Raw genomic sequence first — 27,600 nt, 5'->3', positions numbered from 1 at the left:
AAAGAAATACATTGATTTTATCATACATTCAGTTTTGTTGTGGCCTTTAATCTACCCAGGAAACATGTTTATCTCCAATAACAAATATACAATTCATATTCTGTATGTTCTGCCATGAAAATATAATAAATGTGGTTATCAGATGAGAATGTTATATAGTTTGGTCCCTAGTGGAGGTACTGTAACACAGCCCCAAAATGTTTAATTAGTGTGTGCTGCCCTCTGGTGTTAACCATAGACAGTATAAAACAGGTATTAACACACGTTCATGTAAGTATCAGTTTGGCCTGAAGGTGGCGGTATTGTCTGGCACATGAGACACCAGCAGTGCTGTTCCTGCCACCTGTCCACTTGGATGCAGCAGCTCAAACACACGCCTTGGTTCCCCCTCCTTTCTCGTCTGTTAAATGTAGCCTACCTCATATATCTAGGTGACACTATTGACCTGGCATTGACTCTAGAACAGCATGTGAAGCGTTCTATTTCCTGTTAGGTACCTGAGGGACAGTGTCAAACTCAGGCCCAATCTGTCTGAGATGGATCATGACTTGTGCTTTTATTTCATCCAGTTTTTTTTTTTTAGCTGCCATAGTCAGCTCATCAACAAGGGGACCTGGGACCCCCACTGACAGTCTCTGTCAGACTCTTAATCCCCACCCTCAGTCACTACACGTTACATTAGCGCACATCCTGGATCTGATCCAATATTTGTGCACACCCTCCACTTAACCGTACAGCCTTCCTTCTTTCCCTTTCTAAAACTAAAACAGTTATTGTACATCCTGTGTTTGTTGTCTTTTTACACACTTTTTATTGATAAATAGGCTATGTATTCTGTATGTTCTTGACTGTAGCAGCCTTTTTATGTATGTACCAAACCACACCAAAGCAAATGGAAAACTTAGCTAGCTACTTTGGTAAGGTAGCTAATAATTCTGATTCTGTTGGCGACTCCCTGCGAATCAAACCTTCAGCTAGCTACTTATGTCTGGAAGAAAATGGTAAGCAAACCTTTTGTTAATATTTACCTTTTTTTTAACCAAAAGAACGTATAATTATGGGTGCAATAACTAGCTATATATAAAAAAACAAAACGCTGTAACGTCAACTGCACTCTGACAGAGACAGTTAACTAACGTTACAGCTAAAACAAGAGCTAACGTTAGCTATGAGAGCTAAGATAAAACAAAATGTAGTTTTTGTTTTGCCCCTTGCAGTTATATGTCATTGAACAGTATCTATTTTGATAAACCAATTTGTCAGCTTGTTATTCAACATAAATAAATGAGGCAGTAGCAAAGTCCGATAGAGGGAAAACAGCTAACTTTAGCTAGCTAGCTAGCATAAAAAAAGTTTTAAAGCTAACTAGCTAGCTTAATGCTAGCAGACTAGCCCCGTCCATGAAAAGCACTAATTGCCATCTCAGCTTCTGACTGACTCAAGTGGAATTCATATGATTTGTGGTAAAGATACCTTTACATTTAATCAAAAAACATTAATCTGCAATTTAATACATTTCTTGTAGATTAATTGGTTATTAATTCCAGTATTAAAATGAACAGTAGATTGACAGAGACACACAGCTGTGCTGTAGCTAAATAATACAAACAAAATCTCTCACAAACAAACTAGTTTAAATTGACAAAATGCTATTGTTGGGAGATACAACATTTCTTCTCATATTCTGTGAAGATTATCCAAAAGGCTGAGTTTCTGCATTTTTTTAGGTATTGTGTTTGGTCTTCCAGCCTAAAAGTTATGAAATAAAGCCATTACAACCTTTGTATCTGTTACACAATTTGCTGGTCAGCCTAAAAACCTGCTAACTTCAGTGTTTCTGTAGGTTCTTTCTGCCTTTGAACTTCCCACTGCATTATTGAGTTACTCTATCTGCTGAGGAAGGCCATTTGATGTGGCTGAAAGCATTGCAAACCCCAAGTAAGTAGACCTTATGTTTTTATTGTTTTACTGTACTTTAAATACAGTAACATCTGGCCAGCTGTGGTGGAAGAAATATTCAGATAATTTACATAAGTAAAAGTAGAAATAGCATAGTCTAAACATACTTCATTACATGTAAAAGTCCTGCATTCAAAATGTTACTTGAGTAAAAGTACAAAAGTATTATCAGCAAAATGTACATACTAAAAGTATCAAAAGTGAAACTTTTATTATGCAGAAACATGCCTTCCTTTGTTAGTGTTATTATAGTTAATATTGAATATTATTACTTCATATTTTAATTTGTCAATATGTAACCAATTCTAGGTACCTAATTAACTAGTGGTCAGTTTAATAGTAAAGAACTGCTTCATATTTTATAAGCTACTTTTTTGCATTTAAAAAAATAATTTGAAAAGTTATTATGAGGGGCACTTTTAGATAAATGTAGTGGAGTAAAAAGAACAATAATTATCTCTGAAATGTAGTGGAGTAGAAGTATTAAGTGGCATAAAATGAACATACTCCTCAAAAGTACTTTAAAATTGTACTTAAGTACAGTACTTAAGGAAATTACTTTCCACCATTGCTTCTGGCTGCAGATTGTGTGGGCTTCTGACCTTCAAAGAAAACTCTAAATCAGTCAAAAAAACATCCAGGCAGAAAACACGAATAACCAGAGATAGACTGATGTACGGTTTAAGAGGAAACATGGATGCTTTCCTCAGTGAGCTCCACCTCCTTCCTCCGACACAGATAACGTGTGTGTCTCTCTCTCTCTCTCTCTCTCTCTCTCTCTCTCTCTCCCCTCCGAGCTCCACAGCTGTACAGGAAATCAGTCATCCACCATCTACTGCTGTCGCCATGGCAACACAGAGGGGGGAAATCCATTCTCTTTCTCTATCACCTCCCCCTTTCTCCCTTCTCTTTTCTTTTGTCTTGTTGAATTAGGTGTTCAGACCATGTTAATGTGTTGTTTTTAAATTTAAAGCAAGTGTGCTGATCTTAATGATGCCTCTAACAGCGATTTGACGATTTCTTTCTAGAGCTTTCTCTCATTAGCATCCTTCCTGATACATCAATACATCTTATCTCCTCTATGAGTGTGTGTGTGTGTGTGTGGGGGGGGTCGGTCTACAGCAGCAGTGGTGACCTCTCTGTAAATCCCATGGGGTATTGGGGCGGCTCTGCTCAGGCCAGCAGCTGCCTGGAGGAGCCAGATGGTTGCAAATCAGAAATGAAATCCAGCCCACACACCCCCCCCCCTGCACCGCCAGTCGTGATAACCCCACCCCTCGTGCACACAACACACACACATACACGCTGATATAAACACTGCTCATACAGGATCATTCGAGCATCCTTCATCCTCCTCTTCCTCACCAAAAATAAGCATTGTTGTGTGAAAACCTTGTCAAACGTGGTCATATTTTAACCTAAACTGAATGGTTGGACTCTGCCTTTTAGGTTAATATTAATAAAACAAAAATATCAAAACGTGGTCAATCTTAATCAAAAGCAGTCTCTCCTAATTCCTGAAACGCTAACATGTATTTAAGCTCCACCCTTATATACAAAACAGCACTATTTATCGCAGTGGAAATTTTCGTTGTATCAAGTCTGCAAGTCACCACATCTGCCCGTGTCCTCTTAGAGGTGGATTAACAGCACTTGATAAACCAGCCTATTAACCAAAACAGCTGCACTGACACCACACGGTTCAGAGATGATCCCCAGAGCTCATAATAAAACATAGTAATCAGATTTCAACTTAACAAATCTCTGGATTTATCTCTTCTCCAGTGATGGAGGGAGGGAGGGATCTCACTGTTACTTCCTATGCTTATGCTCAATGAGGCCATAACATAGTCTATGTAGCTCCCACTCAGGGGTAATTCTTCAGGTTATTTCTGCAGCTGCCAGGAGGTCTGTGAATAGGATAAACAGGTAGCTCAAATTAATGAATAAACAGTTAGCTAAAATTAATTAATAGACCCTTAAGATAGCTAAAAGTAATGGATAAATTGTTGAAATTGAATAGAAATTGTAGGCTAATGCATAAACAATTGAAACAGTTAGCTCAAAGTAGGCTAATGTATTAATGATTGAAAGGTTGAAGTAGTTATCTAAAAGTAATAGATAAACAGTGTAAGTAGTTAGCTTAATGTAGGCTAATAGATAAACAGTTGCAACAGTTAGGCTAATGGATAAAGGGTTGAAAGAGCTTATCGTAAGCTAATAGATAAATTGCTAAAATAGTTAGCTTAAAGTAATGAATAAACAGTTGAAATATTAAAAGTAATGGATACATGGTTGAAATATTACAACATCCAGCTTCTGCCACTGCAAGTAGTAAGAATGCCAACTTAAGCCAAAACAACCTAAACATTGATGATTCAATGTTTAGGTATGTTTCATTCACTGCGTATGTTAACCTATTTGCAAAAATAGCCACTTTTAAATAATGAATAGTGTTAAATAACATCCAATTTATAATTAATTCATAAGAACAAATTTGGAACGTGACAGATGTCAAGAGGTTGGAAACCACTGGCTTAGGGGACCCAGGAAGGGCTATCAGATCACTGTGATAGAGGCTTCCTGTGTTCGCCTTCACAGGAACCATGACTCACTAATTCTCCACATCCCTCCTCCTCTCTCCATCTTTCCTTGGATGTGTACTGTTACTGTAAGTTTCACAGAGAATAACATCTGCATGAATGAAGCTGAGGAAAATGTGATTCACAGAAAACGTGTTGTTCAGTTCAAACAGTAGGGCGATGATGAGTAACAGTAGCTGAGTTTACCTGCAGGCAAAGCTAGCACATGCATGAAAGCAGATGTACAGTATGCTCTTACAAAGATGAATATGTCATTTTATTTTATTTTTTTTCTGTGATAGCCCTGTCCCAGTGTCAGCCATAACTATAACAGATAACTTCTAAAATAAAATGTAATTTAAATACAATAAGGCCTATATATAGCAATTCCCTGCTACCTTTTACCTGGCTGGATACAAAAACAGAAGCTTGTCCGGAGTTACAAAGAAATCCGTGACCTCTCAGAATGTGTTACTGTAGAGCCGTTCTACCTGCCGTAAATCATTTTGTGACTTTGCGAGAAAAATAGTACCCGGGCAAAGGCATTAATAAATAAGCGTTCTTTTCGCTGTTAGTCTCGTTTGCCGTTACAGGTCATTTATGATCATTAGATGAAAAATTACACAGTTTCAGAAAAATTAAAAGTTATATAAAGTAACTTCAGTGTTCCAAATTTGGTGAAGATTGGATGAAATTTGGAGGATAATTAAAAGTCTACACTAGCGGCTCTGTGAACTTGTACTTAGGCATAGCAGGGGTTTGAGCTAAACACTAACTTTGGTATGCTAACATAGTCATGATAACAATGCTAACATGCTGATGAGAATGTCATTAGTATCTTGTCATAAACCAAACTATTGCCTTGGACAAATTAAAATGTTGACCTGATGGCGCTAGATGAAAGGTTAGAGTATAACCAAAGTTGCTACGATTCATCCTGAGGGGAACATGCATGTCTATACCAAATTTTCCTGACAATCCACCTAGTAGTTTTTGAGAAATTTCACCAAGAACAAGACCGATAAACATATACAAACATATGGGACCAAAAACATAACCTTCTTAGTAAAGGTAATATACACTATATACACACCAGCTGCATGTATACACTCACACACTTGATTTTGCTGATCTCGACTTAATTGAGTGTATCCTGAACGTGCAGAAAATCCAGTACGTAAACACACGTGAACGAGCTGTGCTGTTTGTTTATGCGTCTTGGTGCACAGTTGCACTCTTTTTTTAGTTTTAATCTTTGATGGTTTCACTGTAATATACAAGTGGTTTAAAGATTAAAAGCCTCAACTCTGGCAGGGCACATATCGTGTATGCAATGCAGGATGTTGTTGTTGTTGTTGAGGGTTGAATGATTTTTTTTTCTCACGCAATGCCTGTAAACATACACTGTATGTACTGTACTGCCTTCATTTGGTAGGCAAAACACTTATACGTGAGTTACAGTAATAGGAGGGGAAATGAGCAGCTGAAACATATGCAGTGACCGGTATGAATATTTATCAAGACGGAAATCCAGCTAGTCCAGATTGTCAGCTGTCCTGGTATGCATTTGTTTACTGTAGGTGCTTAGAGAGACAGTCAAGGCTTTTCCTGTGGACCTTTGGGAGCTGGAGGGAGTGTGTCCTGATAGCAGAAAAGAGAAGGAGGGAGGAGGAGGAAGAGCAGAAGGAGGAGGGTAATTTCTTGGCTGAAGGGTGGAGACTTAGCAGCAGCGAGGAGGGAGGCAGGGAGGATCTCAGCTGGAGCAGAGAGAGAGAGAGAGAGAGAGCGGCATACAGAGAGAGGAGTGTGTGTGGATGTACTCGCCTGCCGCGCTGACTGACTGACTGTGTGTGTGTCTGTGTGTGTGTGTGTGTGTGTGTTGTATGTGACAGAAATAGGGGAGGACGCGTGGATACTACTCCACAGGACTGAATGTGTTTGGTGTCACGGAGAGACCGTACATACATCAAAAAAGGTAGGATTTAAAACATTTTGTGGGGTGGGTATTGCTTATTTTTTCTGTTTTGGTGGCATCTGGGTTAATCACATCTAAAACAGGGTGTGTTCCAGGGGAGGAGGTTTTTTTCACTGACGTTTTGTCAGCACTCGAGAGGGCAAGATTGATGCCGCTGGCTGGTTTACATCATGGAATCCCCTCCTCCCTCTAAAATCTCTAAAAACCTCCTTACTGTCAGGTGAGCTGCTGCTTTTATTTCCCCTCATCTTGCACCTCATTTCATACATGTGTACATTTGAGGTGGAATAAGAGAATGGAATCCCTTCTCTTCTTCCTCCGTTCCTTCTTCTTCCCTCAGAATTGGAAAGATCTTATAATGTGGAGCCAGAGGAATTAAGGGCATCTGTTTCTGGGGAATATTAGAGGGAGAGAGAGCAGAGAGGATGAAAAAGAGACCGAAAGGGGAGGATGAAAAAGGGGAGATGTGGAAAAGGGGATGCGAAAGACAGAGGCAGCAGAGAAGCAGAGAGGAATCCCACAAGCCTCCTGTGAGGTTTTCCGTCCATTCTCAACTCTCTCGTCCTCCATACAGTGAGGAGAAAGCATTCGACCAAACACAAGCTCCATGTAGTGGTTGTATCAGGCAGATGGTCGGGAGAGGAGGAGGTGGAGGAAGAGGCGGAGGTGGAGGAGGATGAGGAGGGGGGGTTGGTGTTTTTATGTTGCTCATACAGATATAGTTGCCGACAGCGGCATGCGTTCACAGGAAAACCGAGAAAACAAACACAGGCGTGCTGTTTTTACCACTCTTAGCTCGTCACACAAAGGCATCGGCATGTACAACTCACATTAAATCATCCAATCATGTGTGTTACATATCCAGCCCTGTTACAAACGCACACAGTGAGCCAGAATTACGCAATAGCTCAACGTCCGGGCGTCTCATGTACTGTATCTCGAGTGCAGGCTGCTCCAAGGCCACAGATTGTTTCACACACAGCAATGTTGAGACTAGACGGTCAGCACACAAAATATCCAGCGATAAACAAGAAGCATCAAAAACCTTGAGAGCACAATGGAAAACGTTAAGTGTTACAGTTAGAAAGCAAAGAGGGAGTAAGGGAGGAATGATGGAAGAATGAGCAGCCTTCCACACCTTGTTGACCACTTTGACCTCTCCACTCCCATCACTGCGTTAAAAATCCAACCAACATTGGGCTGAGCCTCCTTAAAGCATCATTCTTGCTGAAGTTATCTATCTACAACTTGTTTCTCAGAGATGTACACGGCTTCGGAGGGAAGGCAACATGAAGTGGGAAGGATATTGTTGCACTGAAGGCTTCAACCTTTGTACCCGTTGCACTTGTTTGCTTCTCATAGTGTTGATTTTGGGTTTCAAGCTTATTCAACCGTGCTTCGGTCTGTCTGGAAAGAAGCATCCAGAGCTGTTTTTTGAGTCTTTTGGGGAAAGCCCAAGTCAAGTCTCAAATCTTATTCAGCCAAGTCTCAACTAAGGTCTCCAGTCCTTGAAGGCGAAGTCTTTAGGGAGTCAAGTCTCATGGCTGGCATATCAAAATTAAGTTCCAAGTCGAAATTTTTGTGTGATTGGAGTCCAAGGCTCCCGAGCAGTTTTTGATTCTTTTGAGGCAGGTCCAAGTCAAGTCTCAAATATTGCCCAATGAAGTCTTAAGTCAGGTATCAAGTCCCAGATGGGAAAACTGGATTTTTGAAAAAGAACAAGACTCAAGTAAGTTAAATCTTAAGTCTTAAGTCCAGTCTTACGACCTAATTTTTGTGACTTAGCTTTGACTCGAGCCTCAAGCCTACCAGAGCTGTTTTCAATTTTTTTAAGGCAAGTGCAAGTCAACCCTCAGGTCTTGCCCAACCACGTCTCAACTAAATTATCTAGTCTCTAAAGGCAAAACGAGACTTTTCAGATTCAAACCCCACAGCTGCCAGGTCATGAAGCTCAAAAGTCCTCAAAAACTCCTTTTTGTGTGATTTAAATGTGTCTTAAGTCCAAGTCTCCAGAGCTGTTTTCAGTTATTTTGAAGCATGTCTGAGACAAGTCTCAAGACTTGTCCAACCAAGAGCTAATATAAAAAAAATATCTTAAGGTTTGATGGCATACTATAGCTTACAGAAAAAAAGAAACCAGTGTAGGTAGTCAACAAGTGGGTAAGACAACTTTTCATTTTACACATAGCAGTGGTGAGGCTGACTGCAGCGCAATACTGCGTTGCTTCAGTATTACTACTAGATGAACTGTCTTCATCAGTCTGACACTGTGGGTGGATCTAGAAAGAGGAATATATCTTATAAGTCCTGACATCGTATGCTGTTTGTAAATTAATACAGCCATTATATAAATAAAAGAGGGGATAGGCTTGTTTTGGCCCAGAATCTTATTGGTAAGCAACTTACCTGTTTTAATTGAAAGAGCACGTTTGTTGTTGTCGAGTGGTAGGACATGAGCTGTTGACACAACTTGCATCTTACTTTTTTTGGATCATCTTTTACTATTTCAAAGTGCACCACACTTTTCTTTTCCCAGTCATTGTCAGTTAAAGATTTTAATCTCTGCCGCCAAGATGCTCCTCCATAGTTCACGGATCATGGAAAGTGAAAGTTAAATCTGTCATGGGGCGGTTGGATTTATTCACGCACTTTAAAAAGATTTATTAAAACCTCTTTCTTTCTATTTACAGCATTGTATGTTGAAATTTATATCACAATAGCGACTCTGACGTCACTCTAGAGCGACCATCGTCACAATTCGGAATTGAGCGTTAAGGCGTGCAATCTGAACGTAGCCTGCGACGTATGTCTGACTCGAGTCCAAGTCTTAAGTCTTCACCTCTGGAAGCATCAGCTACAAATGTTTCTGATAGTTTGGATGAAATCTATCACAAGCAGAATGCTCCCCAAAGCAGATACACTGTCATTACTATTCAGCCAAATGTACAGTTGGAGAAATGGTCTAAGCAGCAAACTCAAACTCAGCAGAATCTAAACAAGCCCGGATGTTTGTAATATTGTTAACAGCCCAGGAGTCTGGCCATGTTATTCTTGGCATGCTGATTGATTCCAGAGGAAAAGTATGTTTATGCCTCCTAACTCAAGGCAAATGCTAAGATCCTGCTGATTCCTCACTCTTGAAGGAGAAGAGAGTTTTAATGAACAAAAGTGGTTGGTAAAACTATTATTTTGACACATGACACAGGAATTAAACCTTTTAAATGTGGTGGCCTCTTCTAAATATGATTTCCAAGCAGCTCCACATGATCGACTGTTTCTTGCAAAGGGGCCAGGGGAATGAAAAACGGCCCTCTTACTCAGCCAAAATTCACCAGCATTATACGGCAGGTGACTGGTGTTAATTTTGTTAATGTTAGTTTTTTTGTATACTTCTAAGTCTGCGGCTGTTCCTGTGACATCAGTGTCAGGCATTGTTTCTACCCCACTAACCGCTCTGCTGTTACATAACACACATATCAAAGGTTTTAGATGCAAGTCTTTAAACGTTTAAGGAAAAGAAAACCACTTGGTCACTGCTTTAATCTAACAAAGAAGAAACATGCCGGGCCTTGATCGTTTAATTTAATAAACATAATAGACCACATTGTGCTCCCTGGAGGAATAAGCCTCCTCCATGCTGCCTCCCAGGGGATGCATCATTTCCTGGGCCACTGCCTTCACCCCTCCCCCTTCTGGGACCTAGATTAACCCCCCCAACATACACACACACACACACACACACACACACACAAATATATATATATATATATATATGCACACACACTACAATCTTTAAGATGGCAGGATGGGTAGGGCATGCTGGGGGTGGCACAGATGTCCGGGCTAATCGAATATTCACGGGTGGTGGTGGTCTGACCGAGAGGCAGGCACGAGGAAGGAGAGAGAAAGAGAGTTAGGGTTAATGTACGATTTAATAGAGACTAATAGATCGAGAATTAAACATTTCATGTCAAATGTCGAATCTACTTTAGGAAACAAAAAAGAAACAAACATATGAATGTGATATTAGCAACATGGTCCTACACAAACCAACTATTATATCAAAAAAGGATCAAACCATGCCAAACATAGAAAGATACTTTGTGATTCACATGAGAGATTTATGTATTTATGTTTTTTCCATGTTTTCCCCCATTCTCTTACTGGTTTAAAGTGGGCGGGCTCTGTCGGAAAAAGCAGCCTGAGAGTTGGACTGAATCGCCATTTCATTTCACGTCATTTATTCAGCCTGACATGTTCACGTCAGCCTATTTTTTGTTGGCAGACGGGGCTGTTTTGGTTTATTTTGTCCTGTGCAGTCAGTAGCGAGTGACAAATCGGTCTCTTAGAGCAGTTAAACGCTTTTCATGACAATCAAAGAAAATGCCGATTTGAAAGTTGTAATTTTTGTGAGTTGATTTAAAACAACATCCACACTTGATAACGTTTTTTTCGCAATTCTTTCAACACTTTTTTCCATGAGTAGGTCAATAAGTTTCCATGCTAGGTAGCCATGCAGCAAGATAATGGTCCAATTTCTCCTACCTGTGAAAAACATTGACGAGCACAACGCCAGATCTATTTGTGACGCTGCACCAAACTAGAAAAAAAAACATTGTACTTTATAACCAAAGATGTGTTTTTTTCTAATTTAAACTTTTATTGTTGCATATTAAGTATGCAATATTATAGATATAGACTTTGAGAATTTTATAGTGGCCACTGACTTCAATAACAGTATACAGTACATAGTGTTAGCATTTAAAAGAAAATCATGAATTAAACTAAACCACAAGCCTCCCTGTCACATACAGTATGGATCCAAACCACTGAGGTGCTATTATAGTAAAAAAAAAAAACTACTCCCAAGGTGGTAGATGAATCATAATTAGATAAGCATGCTGTAAATACAATATGCAAGGTGACGATAAGATTTCCTTTTGATACATACATACACACTGGTCAGTCAAGTTTACAAGTTTAGGTTTTCCATGGATAAGATGCTAAGGGATTTATCTTAAGAAAAAATACAAATTATTATAGTAGCAATTCAGTTTGACGAGAATTTTTGACATAGTAGAATACTGAGTTTAACACAGCATAAATTACAATAAATACATTCAATTAATTGTGGACAGACTTTAAGAACAGGCAAAAAGAGACGAAAGAAGTAAGAAGATGATGAAGAAACACATACTAGCATACTATTATTAATATACATTGTTTGTCACTTTCCAGTATGTTGTCCTGCATAAAACAAAAAAAAAACACAGATATCTGCTCTAGTGGTAGTTGTCGTAGAAGCAGCATTTTTTGTATTACTAAATACAGTGAAAAGTATACTTACAAATGCAAATATGTACATAGGGGTTTATTTTCATACTGTTTTAACTTAGTATCTAGTTTTTTAATGTGCTTATAGTGTTATTGTTCATATTTCACAATACGGTAAACCTTGGGACGAAACTGTTCGATATTCCTGTATAATGAGAGTCTGTTGTGATAAGAGCCTGAAGGTCGGCTCCAGGTCTCACACAGAAATAGTGATGGAGAAGGACGCTCAGCTGTCACACTCAGAGTCATCTCCCCAGACAATCATTGCCTGACAGCTCTGCTCTCTGTGTCCCATCTCTTTATGTCTGTGTGCAGAGGGAGGGGTGTCCTTTCTCCTATTCAAAGTCAGGGATCTGTGCTTTATTACATTCAATAGTCAATATCCATCTTGATCGTGTTCATTAATAACTCCAGTGGTCAGTTTTATGTTACTCCTCCTTTGCTGCAGTCTGGAAGAAGATACCGTCGCATCTCGGCCTCTTTTAGCTTCCTGATAAACTTTATTCCAATTTATTTATACTCACTCTGTGCAACCTTTCCTATCATTTCACGATTCTGTTTGCTGAATGTGCCCTTCACTGCGTCACACTTGTTTCCCGCTGACATCGCAGCCTGTACCTCATTGTCCTATGACACACTCACAATGGCACACTCAAGTCACACTGTGATGACTGAACTTTCTGCATGCGTGTGAGTGCTTTTGCATGCACATACATCACTGCTGTCTTGTTTTTTAAGAAATAATAAAAAACAGACTTTGCATTTTTGAAAATCCGCAGTGGGGTTTAGGTTTTGTAGTAAAACACACACATAAAGGAAATGACTCAGTCAGCACAGAAATGTATCGTGTCAGCTTTTACAGTAACACAACTGGAGTCAGGAGGTTTTTTCGTGTAATAAACAAAGTAGCATCCCAGTTTTTCCTTCAGCGGGGCAGGCATTTGTCTTATTTAAAGGGCCAGTTCACCCAAATAACAAGAAACTATCTTGTATCAGATGGTTTCTAGCCAGGCACTTTATTAGAAGAACTGCAATAAAGCCAAGGCTCTCAGTTCAAACTGCCTCCAATAATTGATTGTCAAAACATAATTCATTGTCCGCTAACCCCTCCCCCAAAACGGTAATTGTTCAATCATAGCCTAGCAACCGTAACTAGCTACAGCAGGTCTGTTAAGCTTTGCATTTTTCCACATGTTGACAAGGGGGTATGCTTCGCTTCAGAACTCTAACCTCCTATGGCGCCATTTTGATGCTACAAAGAGATTACCTCCCGTTAGCATTCCACTGACTAGCATTCATTTTGACGTCACTTTGACAGCGAATAACTTTACATCTGAAGCGTTTAAAGACTATTTGTCCATTGTTTATTTCTAAAGAAACACAACAATGTATAAAAAGCAGACGTTTTTGTAAAAATAGGCTAACGATTGTGTCATAACCAAGTGACTTACTGTCGCATAGTAGAGGAATTACCGTATAGTACAGGAGAAGCTTGCAGGCAGTTTCAACGTACGTTAGCTGTTTAGGTTTAATTACTAATGTTAACTAGCATGTTAGTGATCAAGCCTGTGCCCATGTTATCTCCTTACATATACCTACACTCTCCATCTCTGCAAGATTGGGAATGATTGAGATTTCTCTTGGCACAGCTACCAGAAGACTTACAACTTTCAGACAGGTTGCTCACGTCACATTTACATTTCTTTCTCAGTTGGAGGCTGGGCAGTAAAGCTAGTGATCCCCGGAAAAGTGCTTCTAATAGCCTTCACTGGTCTCCGTCCAGAGCAACGGGCTCTGTTGGTCCATTTTATATATGTCAATGCATGTTGAAGTGTGAATGAGGCTGTAGTGAGAGTGATACAATGCAATTGCAATTACAATGCAGATTAAACAGTGTGTTTATCTGTGTTAACGTAAGCTACGATTGTTAGTTGGATGGCTAAATAGCTTGCTACCTAGTGACAGAGTGTACATTTGTTTGTGGAATTAAAGGTTAAGTTAAAAAAAAAAGCCTTGTTTAAGGACTAGCACATTCACTGTGAAGTATTTCCTCACTGTGTGGTAGCCAGTCCTGGATGCTATCAGAGTTTAGGCTGAACGTTAGCTGCTCTTTATTGGATTTATTCTTCAACGACTCCAGCCAACATTACCAGAGATGACGTCACATCTACACACTGGTGCCTCATCCAAAAAGCATTTTCTCTTCTAACATTAAAATTAAAAACACATTGTTCACAAGTATGTGAACTAAACAGCCAACTAAAGTTATGTAGAATGAAATCCTCCATTTTTTTCTTATCTTACTTACAATACTAAGATTAAGAGGATGCTAACTTTTAAACAGGGACATGCAGCTTTAGCCTCAATCTTTTAGCATGAGATGTAGGCCTATGTAGTGTTTTTTTATTTGCTTTTGTTTTACAAAATTGTATTTTAGCTGTAAACATTAAAAAGCATTACCATTAAAAACAACCAACTCATGGAGCTAACGTTAGCTTAATTAGCTTGCTAACTACAGCTGATAAAAAAACTACTACCTAGTTTTGTCATTTCAGGGGTTGCGGGCTAGAAATGAGAGGCTTATGTTAACATCTGTCTGAAGTCAAGGATTCAGGATTGTTTCAAAATTACTATGATCAAATCTGCCACAGTTGTCATTGAAACTTGACATGTATAGCAACAGAAACTTAACGGGGGCGGTGCTAAGCTGCCCTCAAAACTTAGCCTGCGTTATCTCCGAGCAGGGGTCTCGTCCTGCCTCCTCGCCTCCCTGCAGACCCTTGCAGGTTAATCACTGGCTCTCCAGGGTCCAGATGGCTGAGCTGGGGACAGATTTTTAATTACCACGCTCTGATTTCACACCCTGGGCGTCACGGAGGACAGAACACTCCCTGCCTGGCCACCTTAATTTATCTTTTTGGATGGGGTAAAAAAAATTATTATAATAACGTGATAAGGTGTACACTACAGAAAGAGAAAAAGGGAGGGAGAACCGAGCTAAGAGTCAGCATGTGTGGGAGTGCGAGAGATCATCACTCTCGACAGGCCACGAATTATATTTTCCTCACCAGGATGTTTCCTGCTGCGCTTAATCACCCTTTAAGTCAGCGACACCTGGAGTTGAGCATCAGCTATAATCACATCTGTGGAGGGCCTCGTCAGGAACACAGACCCCCCGAAAACCCGGAGGAAAGGGGTTCAAAACAGCTCCAAATGCCAGGGGAAGGATGGCGGAGGGGGTCAGATTGATTTGGTGGTGTTAGCAGCAGGACGGAGCCTGCTGGAGGTGTTTTAGTCCCATCACTGAACACCTGTCTTCCACAGAGGGAGGGATGGGAAGCAGAAGGCTGGAACACAGGAGAGAAATGGATCACCAGTCGCGTCCCATAATGCACCTTTCTGTCTTTTTCACCTACAGTGCAGTTCAGTACTTCTAGATGCTTGACTGGCATAAAAAGATATTGCCAAAGCGTTAAGATACATTTTAACACTCTCTGTCTCGCTGCTGCTCTGTAACATAAATATGATGACCCAAAGGAAAATCAAATTCAGCAACGTTTATTTTTTTTTTTTGAGAACAGTCGCCTTTCTTGCCCTTTTTTTTTTTCAGCGTACAGTAAACTGATCTAAGAATGGAGAAAAAAAGTAGACCGTAAAAGATGTTAAGAGTGCAGTCAGGACTTTGAATTTGATATAACACTGACACTTTCACAACTTCAAAAAAATATCGCAATACTATTTTTTGAAGCTTCATCTCGGATCTACTGCAATAATCAAAAGAAAAGATATAACATAATGTACTACGAGTGACACCTTTCACATACATGTAGTCATTTGATGTATTGTTATATAAAAAACATTGGTTATAGCACTTAAAGTGATGGTTCGGAGTAATTTCACCCTAGGGTCCTTTGCACCATGACCTCGAGCCAAACACCCCCCCAGAAGCTTTTTTCACCTGGGTCGAACATTGGGAGAGTTAGCGTAGAATAGCGTTATCAGCTGATTAGCTTAGCGCAGGGGCTAATGGACCCACGCTTGTATCTCGTAAATGACCCCACTAATAATGCCTGAAATAATACCAAACGTCTACAGTAGTATTAGCACGATCTTAAATTATGTAATCCATCACAGTGAAGATTTTTGTCAATTTTCCAATTATTGTGTGGTGATGCAGGTGCACAGGTTGATTTTAAAAAGTCTGTACTTAACGGGTATTGTAACTTTGACAAAAATGAAGCAGACTTGCCGTCCGAAGTGCTAGATAACACAATTCAAATAGGTTTCAACGGTGAATTCATAGATTTGTATATTGTATGGAAATGATTAGAAAGCAGTAGTTGCCTGGAATGGTAGACAGAATAGATTCACGTTTCTAAAACAGCCGCATGGTTTGCAAAATTGTTAGCTTTAATGTAGAATGATTTATAGTAAATAGTTAAAACACACAAAACCATTGTGCTTTTAACATTCAGTACAACTGCAGCATACAATCTTGGCAAACACAAATGCTCCAATATTATAAAAACTTTAGCTTTTACTTTCATACCCAGCAGCACACGAACAGCAGATGATTGTATAGTTTTCCTGGAAACAAGGAGTGACAAGCTGGATGTCTCTGAGCAAATAACACTCATCATTACTCGGTCACAAGTTACAGCTCATGTGACTCTGAATGTTTGTCGTCAGCAGGAAAGCTAATGTCAATAATGGTGAATAGTTGTTCATACTGCGTTTGACATTAACATCTATAAGACTCCTGAAACGCCTCCAGTGTCTTTCTGGTAAAACAAGTCATGCAGGAATATGTGCGTTGCCTTCAAACCATATGTGCAGATGCTTTCTTTTCCATTTGGCACATGAAACTTTATATATTGAGTACTCAAAACATGATTGATGAAGGACTTCTCTAGTTTCTCTGGCAAACGTCAACATTTCAGCCTGAGACCGAATGCAGGGTATGAAGCCTCAAACGCTGAAAAAAAAACATCTGGTCAGAATCATAATCTTCTTTACAATTTTTTTTGGTGAAATAGTTTCCAATTTAATCATAATTTTTATTTCAATGTATTTGATGCATGTTTTGTAAAATAAAAAAGTACAAAGTAGGAAAAAAATATTGTTTGATGTTGCTACCAAAACTGAATTTAATTTCCCTATCCAGGATTTGATAACTTTTGTCCAGTCCTGCTGCACACTGAAGCACCCCAGCTAAAAGTTTAAGAATAACTTTTTAAACTCTAAGCAGTTTCAATGAACTGGCTGCTGTTGGCAAGGTTTTTGTTAGTGAATGCCTTACTTTAACGCTGCTATAGCGTTGCATGCTGCCATGATTAACGATTGGTGGAATTCCCTTCCTCTGCAGATCTGCTCATGCAGTGTAATTGGCCCATTTATCAGAAGCAGCAGAAAACCCTCAGAGCTGCAGAGTCACAGATGCATTAAGAATGAATCTGTTGGACCTGAGGAAGAGGGGCAGAGAGTGAGGATGAGGAGGAGAGGGTAATGGGTCAGCACCAAAAGAAGCTCAACTTAAAGGAATAGGTTTGACATTTTGAGAAATACACTCTCAATGCTTGAGCTACACCACTCTCATGTTGTCTCTTCAATATGAAGATGGAGCCAACAGCTTGTTAGCTTAGCCTAAAAACAGGAAACAAGGATATGGATAGCCTGGCTCTATTTAAAAATCACTAATTGGCAAGTTGTGGTTTTATTTTTATATATAAATACTATTTCTCAACTGGAAGCACTGACTTCCTAAAATAGTCCAGTACATAACTTAGTCTTTATGCTAAGCTAAGCTAACCATCTCCCGGCTGTAGCCTCATATTTAACAGACAGAGTGGTATCGACCTTCTCATCTAACTCTCGGCAAGAAAGTGAATAAGTGGCAAATGTCCAACTATTCCTTTAAGAGCAGAACTGAGATAAAGTTTTTGGTTCTAAATGATCTTCAAGTTACTATTCCTGGCCAGGAAATATTCCTGCAGATAACCACCCTACAATACAGTCAGTTTTTGTACAGATTTAAAAAGAAAGGAGATATATGACTTGTTAATTAGTGAGCTTTAGAGGTGCTGGTGGGTGGATTTTGTTACCTAAGACAGAGCCAGGCTAGCTGTTTCCCCATGCTTCCTGTCTTTATGCTAAGCTAAGCTAACTGGCTGCTGCCTGTAGCTTCATACTACAGATCGTGATTCGTGCAGTGTCGTAAATCCTCGTAAAACAGGATTATCATCTTGGGCATGCGCATGATTGATCGTGCAGGCAGCTCTCCCTCCTCACCAGCATGAGTTCCACCAATCAGAGGCATCACTGTGGGATTGTTCAGGATTGTGGGTAATGGAGTACTTATCCAAGACATTGCGAATAATAGACATCTCAAAAAAAGGTTGCTGCCCCATGAACTTTTGGCATCTATATGAGCATATATAATCGCTTAGTCATGTCGTAGCTGGTTTTAAGTCTACCATCGATGGTTACGATTTTATGGCTTATACTCCAAGCTCTATTACGATCATTTGCATCTCCCTCTGTAGTTTGTTGTGGTGTCTCTCCTCAGTGGAGTTTGTAAGAGCAAGCTGTGACATTCTGACACACAGTGATTAGAGGGCACAAGGACTCAGCGTAATTTATCTGGACTGGAGGAATGAAAATGTGCCACGTTTCAGCCTCTGATTCTTACCTCTCTTGATTCAACCTCTCTTTATTGTGGAAATGCTGTTCTACAGTGATTCAAACTTTAAACTGTTCACAAAATATTCAGCTATCCGGCTACTGCTTTTTAGTTTGATATCTTTTACAGTTTTTGTAAAAAAGCTGTTTAAGTTTAGTGATCATTTTAGGATTTGTTTGTGTTTATAATGAGTGTATATTGCACGAGCTAGAGTGGATGATGTCATAGCCAGAGCACAGAGCCTTAAAAAAATTATCTTTGTCCCTTCTCTATAAATTGCTCTCACGCCCACAATATCTACTTGTCATACACAATTTATACATCAAAACGTAGGTATTTTTGTCTGGTTTCAGACATTGTGTTCAGTTTTTCAGTTTTGTGATATGCCTTTTACTTTTGGCCAAATGACAAGTTACAAATCTTCCTCCATTCCCTGCCATATAAAAAATCCTCCACATTTCCCAGAGAAAGGCACAGCAAACCACTTTTTTAAATCGCTGATATGCCCACATTTTTAAGTTTATCCACATAAATTTTATACCGATACGTTCATAAAGGCCTTGTGGTGCTCAGGATGACGTCATTTGACTGAGGCAGTTATCGTTTTGGCAGTCTGAGCCTTTATTTGAGAGCTTTCTCTCAGTGTCTCTGTAGCTGCATGTGACCCAGCTGACAGTTTCAGCAGGTGACACGCTCATTAACTTTATTACACTTCAAAGGATGTTTACAAACATATTCACTGGCCATTGGTTACCATGACAGCACTTTCACAGACACACAGATACTACAGGCAGTAATATGAACATTAGTCTATATCTTTGGCCTTCCACTTCTGTCTGTCTGTCTTCTCTATTCTATTCTCTTGTTCTGGTCTGTCTGTCTGTGTTCTCTGTTCCCTGTCCTATTTCCTCTGTTCTCTTTCTTTTTCTCTTTCTCTGTCCTCTGTCCTCTCTTCAACTTTTAAAATGTTCAGCTCTTTCAGCTAATGACAGGACTTCTCCAACTTTTTTCTACTATTTATACTTTTTTAAATATTAAGACATTTTCAGGTAATTCATTTCAACTTTCATCTTTGACATAGCGACTGCCGTGGGTGTGGCTTGGTAGCGTTGCATTTCCCCCGACTCATTTCGTAGTTCTCCTTCTCCATAAACAACATGAAATCAAGGAGAGGGTTAACTTTTACTGCTCCAGATGTCCCACCTCAGTCAGAAAGAACAGAGGAGACACTTTGTTTCTCTCATTATATGACTCTAGAGTCACTACTCGCTCTGAAGCTAATCGCCGTCACTCTCTCACTGATCCCTCGCTCTATCACCCACTCCCCACACACACACACACACACTCCCCACACACTCACTCCACACACACACACACACACACATATACACATACACACACATGCCAGCTCGTCGCACACACCAGCGGAGAAGTATAACATCATGCCACTTGTATGCTACGGAGAAAGCTCTGCGTGGAGCCTCCGCAGGACCAAGAAAAACTTTGTTTTAAAAGAAGCAGGAGGCAGCAAACAACCACAGCTGGCTAAACTATTTAAAAATGCTGGGTTGGTTCAGGACACCCCCGTCTGTCGCTAGCAACGATGACGCAGTGATCAGTGATGATTCTTTCCTACCCATCTGTAGTCTGCAGGTTTTTACGTCACCTTTTAGTATCGCCTCAGCTCGCTTGGAACCTCGACTGAGGTGGTACTAAAAACAGTACCTGTTAGCAGGTACTAGGGACTTTTTTTCATAATGGAAAACCAAAAAAGGCGAGTCGAGCCGGTACCATGTAATGGAAAAATGCCGTATGTCTGATAATAATACAAAGTATTTCTTCTTTCAGCCTTTTCAGGCAATTCATTTCAACTTTCATCTTTGACAGTATTACAGTTCAGCTTCCAGCTTGTCTAACAAGCTCTTCACTTATTTAGGTAATGCAGTAATGACAATTTTTCAGATTTTTCAGCAGTGCGGTGCAATGCATTTGGGTTTTAAGCTTTTTCATACAATTTGTTTCATATTTCTGCATATGTGAATCATTATCAGTTAGAAAATATACTCAGACCTCACAATGTTCTACATATTTTGTCATTTTTCAACTTTTAAAGCCAACAATTCAGTTTAGCATCAACTTTTAACTTTTTAATGAAATTCATACTTATTAAACCGATTTCCACTTTTTCAACTATTCTTACTACTTCAACTTCTGCTTACGGATTTAAGCTATTCAACCAGTTTAGCTTTAGCAATTCAGCTATTCAGCATTCCCACGCATTTTCTGCAGGAAATGCATTTTTTTGTTCTCTTTTTTGTCTATTTGCAGAGAAAGAGTTGGGCGGATAAAAAGTGCTGACTGAACTGCAGGCAGACTCCAGGGCTGAGTGTGGAGGAGTAAGCAGACAAGGTAAGTCAAGACAAGCAAGTAGAGGAGGCATTGGAGCATGTTAAGTTCCATAATATTACAGCACGAGTGGTATTACAGCTTTTTGCAAAGTTGTCGACAGCCGACACAGCTGTCTATGTCCATCTGGAAGGATACAAGGGAGGAAGGAAGGAAGGAAGGACAAGAGGTTTCATGATGTATGTATGACCAAAGGAGAAGCAAAAATATGTCCTAAAACAGAACATACTGACAAAACATGACTGGAGACATCTACTATCTTTATTGTTCATTAAACCTTTTCAGTTGCCTTAAAAGTAGCAGCAATTCCTCCTGGAGTTGATACGTGGCATGGGCATCCTCTACATGCCACCATCTCCACCTCACCCCTCCCTCTCTAGATACGAAAATGTCAAGGTGGCATTTTCGCATGATCCACCACCAATAAGCAAGAAAATAACTTTGTAGACACCGTGACAGCTTTGCTAAAAATCTTATAACATATGTTCTGCTTTTTTTTTACGTTCTTTTTTTACATATTTTGTACAGCCAAATGATAATGTAAGTGAAACTAAAACACAAAATGAATGTAGGTGTAATTTAGATGCAACAGAGTGTTTTATGTGTTTTATGTTCCCAAGTACGGTGCCAACTCTCCAAAGTCTTCCAGCCCCTTGAGACACATTTGCTTTCCTGTTATTTATTTAGAACATCACATTTCGCTGTCAATTCCACTCAAACTAGGCTATTGTGACACAGTGTCTGATTATTTTCTGTAAAGAACAGAGCCCTACTTTTCCAGACAGCCCAGAAACCTTAAACAGTGACATCTCTGCCTATCAATAGTCTGGTGATACACTGGCATGTTTTTCGACGTCTCTCCTGAGTTTTGAAACAATATTATGGCCTCAATGCAAAAAATGCCAAAGACTAATTTCTACTTGTCGATTTCACTTTTTTAGTAAGGGTCTGGCCTATTTTTATTTTGCAGAGAGACAAAAGTGTTCAAGATATTTGTACATCATTCTCACTTAAAGTCGCATTTATTATTAACCTGACATATACAGTAATTCTAAATATACTGGGCTTTTACAGGAAAGCTGACACATGGCTTCCACAGAGGGACACCAGATTTTAGTACCCCACAAAAATACCAATACGCTGATGATGCAAACAAAGTCTGGAGTCGCACAGAACTGGGACAGTTTCTTTATTACTTTCGTTCTACAATGTCTCAGATGTCTTTAAATATTAGTAAAGTGACCAGAGAATATTAGAAAAAAGGTACAAAAACATTCTGAAAAATATTAGCAGCATGTAAGAAAAACATTAATAAAATGTCTGAAAAATATTAGTAACCTGTTTGAAAAAAATGTCTGAAAATTAAAAAAACAAATTGTATGTAACAATTATTTTCATTATACGTTTTGGGCCTGCCACCTTCTTTTCAAGTCAAATTACATTAACGTATTAATTGACTGATACCAATAACAAGATAATGGGTTTAGTTTTTTGACTTCTGCCTGAGTTTGAATGAAAACGCTACGACCCTAAAAGGTGAAGCAGTCCCCAGAGTGAGAACATCCAGGATCCCTCAGCTCAGACATACTGTTTATGTTACACTGTTGATACTGTGCAGTCTGCTGCAGGTTGTGCTCGTCTATACTCTTCAGATTGTCGGTTGGTTTGCGCTAAAACCGGGTCGAGATTTTCCAGCCCAGGTCGGAGGAAACGTCTCAGTCCTAAAAATGTGTGAATTAAGTAAATACTGTAGAGTTTCCCTTAAACTTGTGTTTTAAAACTATTTCCAGTGACTCTTAAGATGACAGGACATAATATACAAGTCTATTGACTGTATGTAAAACCCCTCCACATCTATATTTCCTTAATAATATATTCCGTCGGACAAAACTCTTTTACGATACATCTAGTCAACCTTAACTGCTTTATTAAGTGCAACAGTCTGGAAATGTTTAGTTGATTAACCAATTGATTAGTTGTTTGACAGATTAAAAAAATTAACTGCTATTTTATGATTATTTTTTAAGATTAGATTAGATTTAACCTTTTTGTTATTGCACACAGTAAGTATACACATTACAGTTTAAGATCTTACTAGGTAGTGCAAACCGTAACAAAGTGCAAATGTAGTTAAATGACTAATGTACAACATGAACAATAAGACCAATGAGGTAGTGATAATAAGAAGGGATGTAACTGTGACACAAATAATGGGCCATTAAAGTCATTTTTAGCTTCTCAAAAGTGATGTTTCTCCCTTAAATCGAACATGTTGGGGTTAACACTGTTGGTTAGACTAGTTGGTATGGAGTACACAATAATTGATTCAAAAAAAAGTCATCAAATGACTAACTGCACGTGGAATTCCATATAAAAACATTTAATCTAGCTGCTATTCTGGTAGTAAAGAAAACAAGGGGAAAAGATGTTTAAAAACCAGGTATACTAACACATTTTGTCAGATTTAGCTGACACATTGGTTTACATACACTCTGGCAAGCAGTCAAACCCTAATAAATGTAATTATCACGTGAAACAGACCAACTGTAAGCGGTGACCCTGTGCAGGTTTTAATTGATCAGGTCATCAGGGTTCAGGTCGGTGTGACAGCAGCCGTTCACCTGCCAGATGAGCAGATGTGCCGCCGTGGAGCATCAATATTCACGCTGAGATCAGTCTTAACCCCACACTGAGTCGTACCACAGTGCAAACAGACGGATGGCGGAGGGGGAGATTGATCACACACAAAGGAGGACGCTGTTTTAGAGCGCCCACAGCTTGATCCATTTCATCAAAGAGGTTATAAAAGACACAGGAGCATCTGAGGACACAGTGTACCGATACAGACAGGTGATAAATTATGAAGGAAATACCTGAAAAAATTGGCAAAGAAATATATCAAATGCAGATGCTTCCATACAGGGCACGAGAAACTGCTGAACAGTTTAATAGAGAAGAAAACAATGATCCATATGGAATATGGAATTGCTCAAATAAAGTAAAAGTACCATAAAGTTGTACTTAAGCACAGTGCTTGACTAAATGTACTAAATGTTACTTTCCACCACTGTAAGTCTGAAATGCAAAACAGAACTGCAAAGAAAGCATGAGGCTTTGTAACATCTGCTGACTGCGAGGTGACCTGTCTTACCTCTGATCAAAGACAAACATATTGATTTATCGTCCTTCACGTGATGCAGAGGGAGGACACTGTGTCCCTGTGTGATACGGTGACTAAGAAGTATTGAAAAGTATGAGTAGGCTTTAAGAAAACCATTACTAGTGCAAAATTAGAGGTTTTTTTAACTTGTGAAACCAGTTATCTGTTTAAAGCACTGCCCCCTCACGCTCCTCCCCCTCACTGTCATGGCCTGCCTAGCAACTGACACCATAAATAATCAACAAAGTATCTGTTACTAGCACTCCTCTTTGCATGCCTGCTGTATATTACAGTGCTGGTCTCCATCAGTGGCACGCTGTGGGTGAACTACAATGTTCGGGATGTTTGAATGTCTTTCTCGTCCTTGCAGGCAGAGAACACGAGAAGACCTGACTGACAGCACCCATGGCGAGCAATAACACGGCCAGCATCGCACAAGCCAGGAAGCTGGTGGAGCAGCTGAAGATGGAGGCCAACATTGACAGGATAAAGGTGAGCAGACACGTGTCATCAATGAAAATGAATTTATTTATTCAGTTGCATGCGTTTCACACAATTTCTCACCGCCGTGGGTTCTGTTTAAGTCAGTGGCAACTTAGACTTAAGCCATAAATAACAGCGAACATTTCATCATTTTTAATTTAAATAATATGTATATTTTATCTGAAAACTGAAAGTAGGGGGAGTCCGCTAGCCTGGCTCCGTCCAAAGTTAAAAATACACCTACCAATACTGCTGAAGCTAATTATTTACCATGTTTTATCTTGTTTGTTTAGTATTTAAACAAACAGAAATGTCAAAGTGACAGTTTGTGGTTTTAGAAAGAGTTACAGTACACACTGTAATTGTTTCCTCCTGCTTCCAGTTGTTATGCTATGCTACTTGGAAAATATTCACTTGTGCATTTTCTTGCCGAGATTTAAATAAGAAGATTGATATCACTTTCATGTGTATCTGTTAAATGTGTGGCTGAAGCCAGCAGGTTAGCTTAGCTTAGCCTAGCTTAGTTTGCAGATTGGAAATGGGGGTAAACAGCTAGCCTGACTCTGTCTGATGGTAAAAACATCTGCCTACCAGCACCTCTAAAGCTCACTAAGTAACACGTTATATTTCCGTTGTTTAATCCGTAAGTGTAAAACCAACTATTAGCTGTGGTTTACTGGGGGGCTTTGTGGTTCTTTTTTCTAAGCTAAGCTAGAAAAAAGCTGTCTGTAGCTCCATATTTACGTACAGACATGAGAGTGGTATCAATCTTCTTATCCAACTCTCAGAAAGAAAGTGAATATTTCCCAAAGTGTCTAACCACTTCTATGTGTCTGTTTAATTCCAGGTGTCAAAAGCAGCGGCAGACTTAATGTCATACTGCGAAGCCCATGCCAAAGAGGACCCTCTGTTATCGCCAGTGCCAGCGTCAGAGAACCCATTCAGGGAGAAGAAGTTCTTCTGTGCCATCCTGTAAACTCGGCATGGCCCTTCAGCAGTCTGCTCAGTGTGGGACTTTGAACGTGGACGTTCAAAATACGTAAAATCTTCTAGTAGGAGGGCAGGAAGGTTATTGCCCCCTTGTTCTCGAACGGCACCTATAGAGTGCAAAAATTAAATCCCACAGAGTTTACATGTTACCATTAAAGGGGTTGTGATTGTGATTTTTTGAGCGGTGTTGCAGCATGTTGAAGGGGTCTGTGCTTTTAGAGGACACAAAAGGGATGATGGTGGTGGTGATGATGATGATGATGATGAGTGTGATGATAACCCTGTGAGGTACAACCAGTGAACCTACCAAGTCTTCAGGTTGTGAGGTGTACAAAACAAAAACAAAAAAATAGATAAAATGAGAATAAAAATATTTTGTGGTTCTTTTTGGGACTTCCAGATGTTCTGTTAAAAGGTTTGTTGGTGGGTAGAGCAAAATACGCCTACCACTAAGCCGCCACCTGATTATTATTGGAATGGTTTTTTTTGTTGTTGTTTATGTTTATTTCAACTTTACCTAACTATCACCTAGATATCTTTCAATAACTGTACGTGGTTACTAAAACAGCTCTTTTTTTTGTTTTTACACCAACAGATTAGTGAAAGCTTTTTATTGGGATGTTTGAAACATTCAGCTCTGTAATTCCTCTTTAGAAATACCTGTCTGAAAAATCAGTCTCTCTGTACCATAACTATCTGGCAAATGTGATGCAGTTTGTCTCCTTCAGATACAAAACCCTTCTTTCTACTGTTTGTATAAAATGACTAGCAAGTAAACTGTGCTGTGCTGTGAGTTCTGAATGTTTGTGTTTGTATCATTAAGTATTGCATGAACTGGACAGTCTTCTCTATTTCCTTTCATGTGGAGTGAATAGTGCCAAAACATATTAAAACAAGAATGATTTAATACGGACTCAACAAGGACATCTCTCGCATATAAATAATACTGGTGACAAGTTTAAGCATTGCATTGTAGGCTGAAAATAACTTGAAGATACTAATTAGATGATTAACTGCAGAAGGCATCAGGTGTTTGAACTTATTTGGGTTATACCCAAATAATATATATTATTGGTTAAGATATTTCAGATATATTTATTTACATGCAAAAAAAAACACTAACCTAAAAATCTTAAAATATTCGCTTAGATTTCTTTACATTTAGGGAAAAAAAACTTTTCTCCAAAATCTGTAACAGTATCACTTAAAATATTCTGTATCTGCATGTTCCAACTATTAATTGAAGCTGTATTATACTTAAACTAAGATAGATATACAAACCTAGGAGAACATGCTTCTATGGTTGCAACAATTCACCCTAACGTACAGTATTTGGCATCCTTGAAAACTTTGCACAGAATTAAAATAAAGTAGTCTGGCTTTGATTAGTGCTTGGTTGCGCAGTAAAACCCAGGGCTGGCAGTTGAGGAATTGAACCTCGTCCTCAACAAGCACCGTTTCACGTTTGTTGCCGTAGATCAGGGGTCACCAACCTTTTTGAAACTGAGAGCTACTTCATGGGTATTGAGTCATACGAAGGGCTACCAGTTTGATACACTCTTCTGAAATAACAAATGTGCTCAGTTTGCCTTTAGTTATATATGCTTATTAATGATTAATGAGGCTCATCAATGCGAAGACCCTGATTATGTTAATGATTTCTCACGATAATTATCAACAAAGACTTAACAAGGTGGGAAACAGATAATATCAATATTCAATTTCCATTTTTAGAACAGGCCTGAGGGCTACTCATGTGGTCCTTGGGGGCTACCAAGGTGCCCGCGGGCACTGTGTTGGTGACCCCTGCCGTAGATAATACGCCCTCTACAGGTATTTGGGTGAAACTGCATGGATAATACATGTTTACATAGCTGACATCATTGGTCATAAGTGTAACAGATAAGAAAAATAAATATTAAATACACAGCTACGAATTTGCAAAGTGAGAACCTTTCAAAGAAAACTTAACATCACTGAAAGCAAAATTGGTGTATTAGCTGATTGACATTTATTGATTCTACACACCATA

At 39.3% G+C, this 27,600-nt stretch overlaps 1 protein-coding gene across 2 annotated transcripts; it reads left to right on the top strand.

The window, feature by feature from the left end:
* Positions 1-673: 673 nt before the first annotated feature.
* gng2 (guanine nucleotide binding protein (G protein), gamma 2) lies at positions 674-26,475 on the top strand. Of its 2 annotated transcripts, XM_028565630.1 has the most exons (6): positions 674-1,001; positions 1,844-1,938; positions 6,434-6,516; positions 20,858-20,938; positions 24,466-24,587; positions 25,426-26,475. In XM_028565630.1, the coding sequence occupies exons 5-6, from the start codon at positions 24,501-24,503 to the stop codon at positions 25,552-25,554; spliced, it is 216 nt and encodes a 71-aa protein (XP_028421431.1). In that variant the 5' UTR covers positions 674-1,001; positions 1,844-1,938; positions 6,434-6,516; positions 20,858-20,938; positions 24,466-24,500; the 3' UTR covers positions 25,555-26,475. The 2 variants fall into 2 exon arrangements, with proteins under 2 accessions (XP_028421431.1, XP_028421430.1); XM_028565629.1 differs by lacking the exons at positions 674-1,001; positions 1,844-1,938 and having other exon boundaries at positions 6,356-6,516.
* Positions 26,476-27,600: the final 1,125 nt, after the last annotated feature.

The sequence above is a fragment of the Perca flavescens genome, chromosome 20, assembly GCF_004354835.1.
Source record: "Perca flavescens isolate YP-PL-M2 chromosome 20, PFLA_1.0, whole genome shotgun sequence".
NCBI lineage: Eukaryota > Metazoa > Chordata > Actinopteri > Perciformes > Percidae > Perca > Perca flavescens.
Note: the sequence above shows the minus strand (reverse complement) of the source record. Positions and strands in the feature narration are given on the sequence as shown.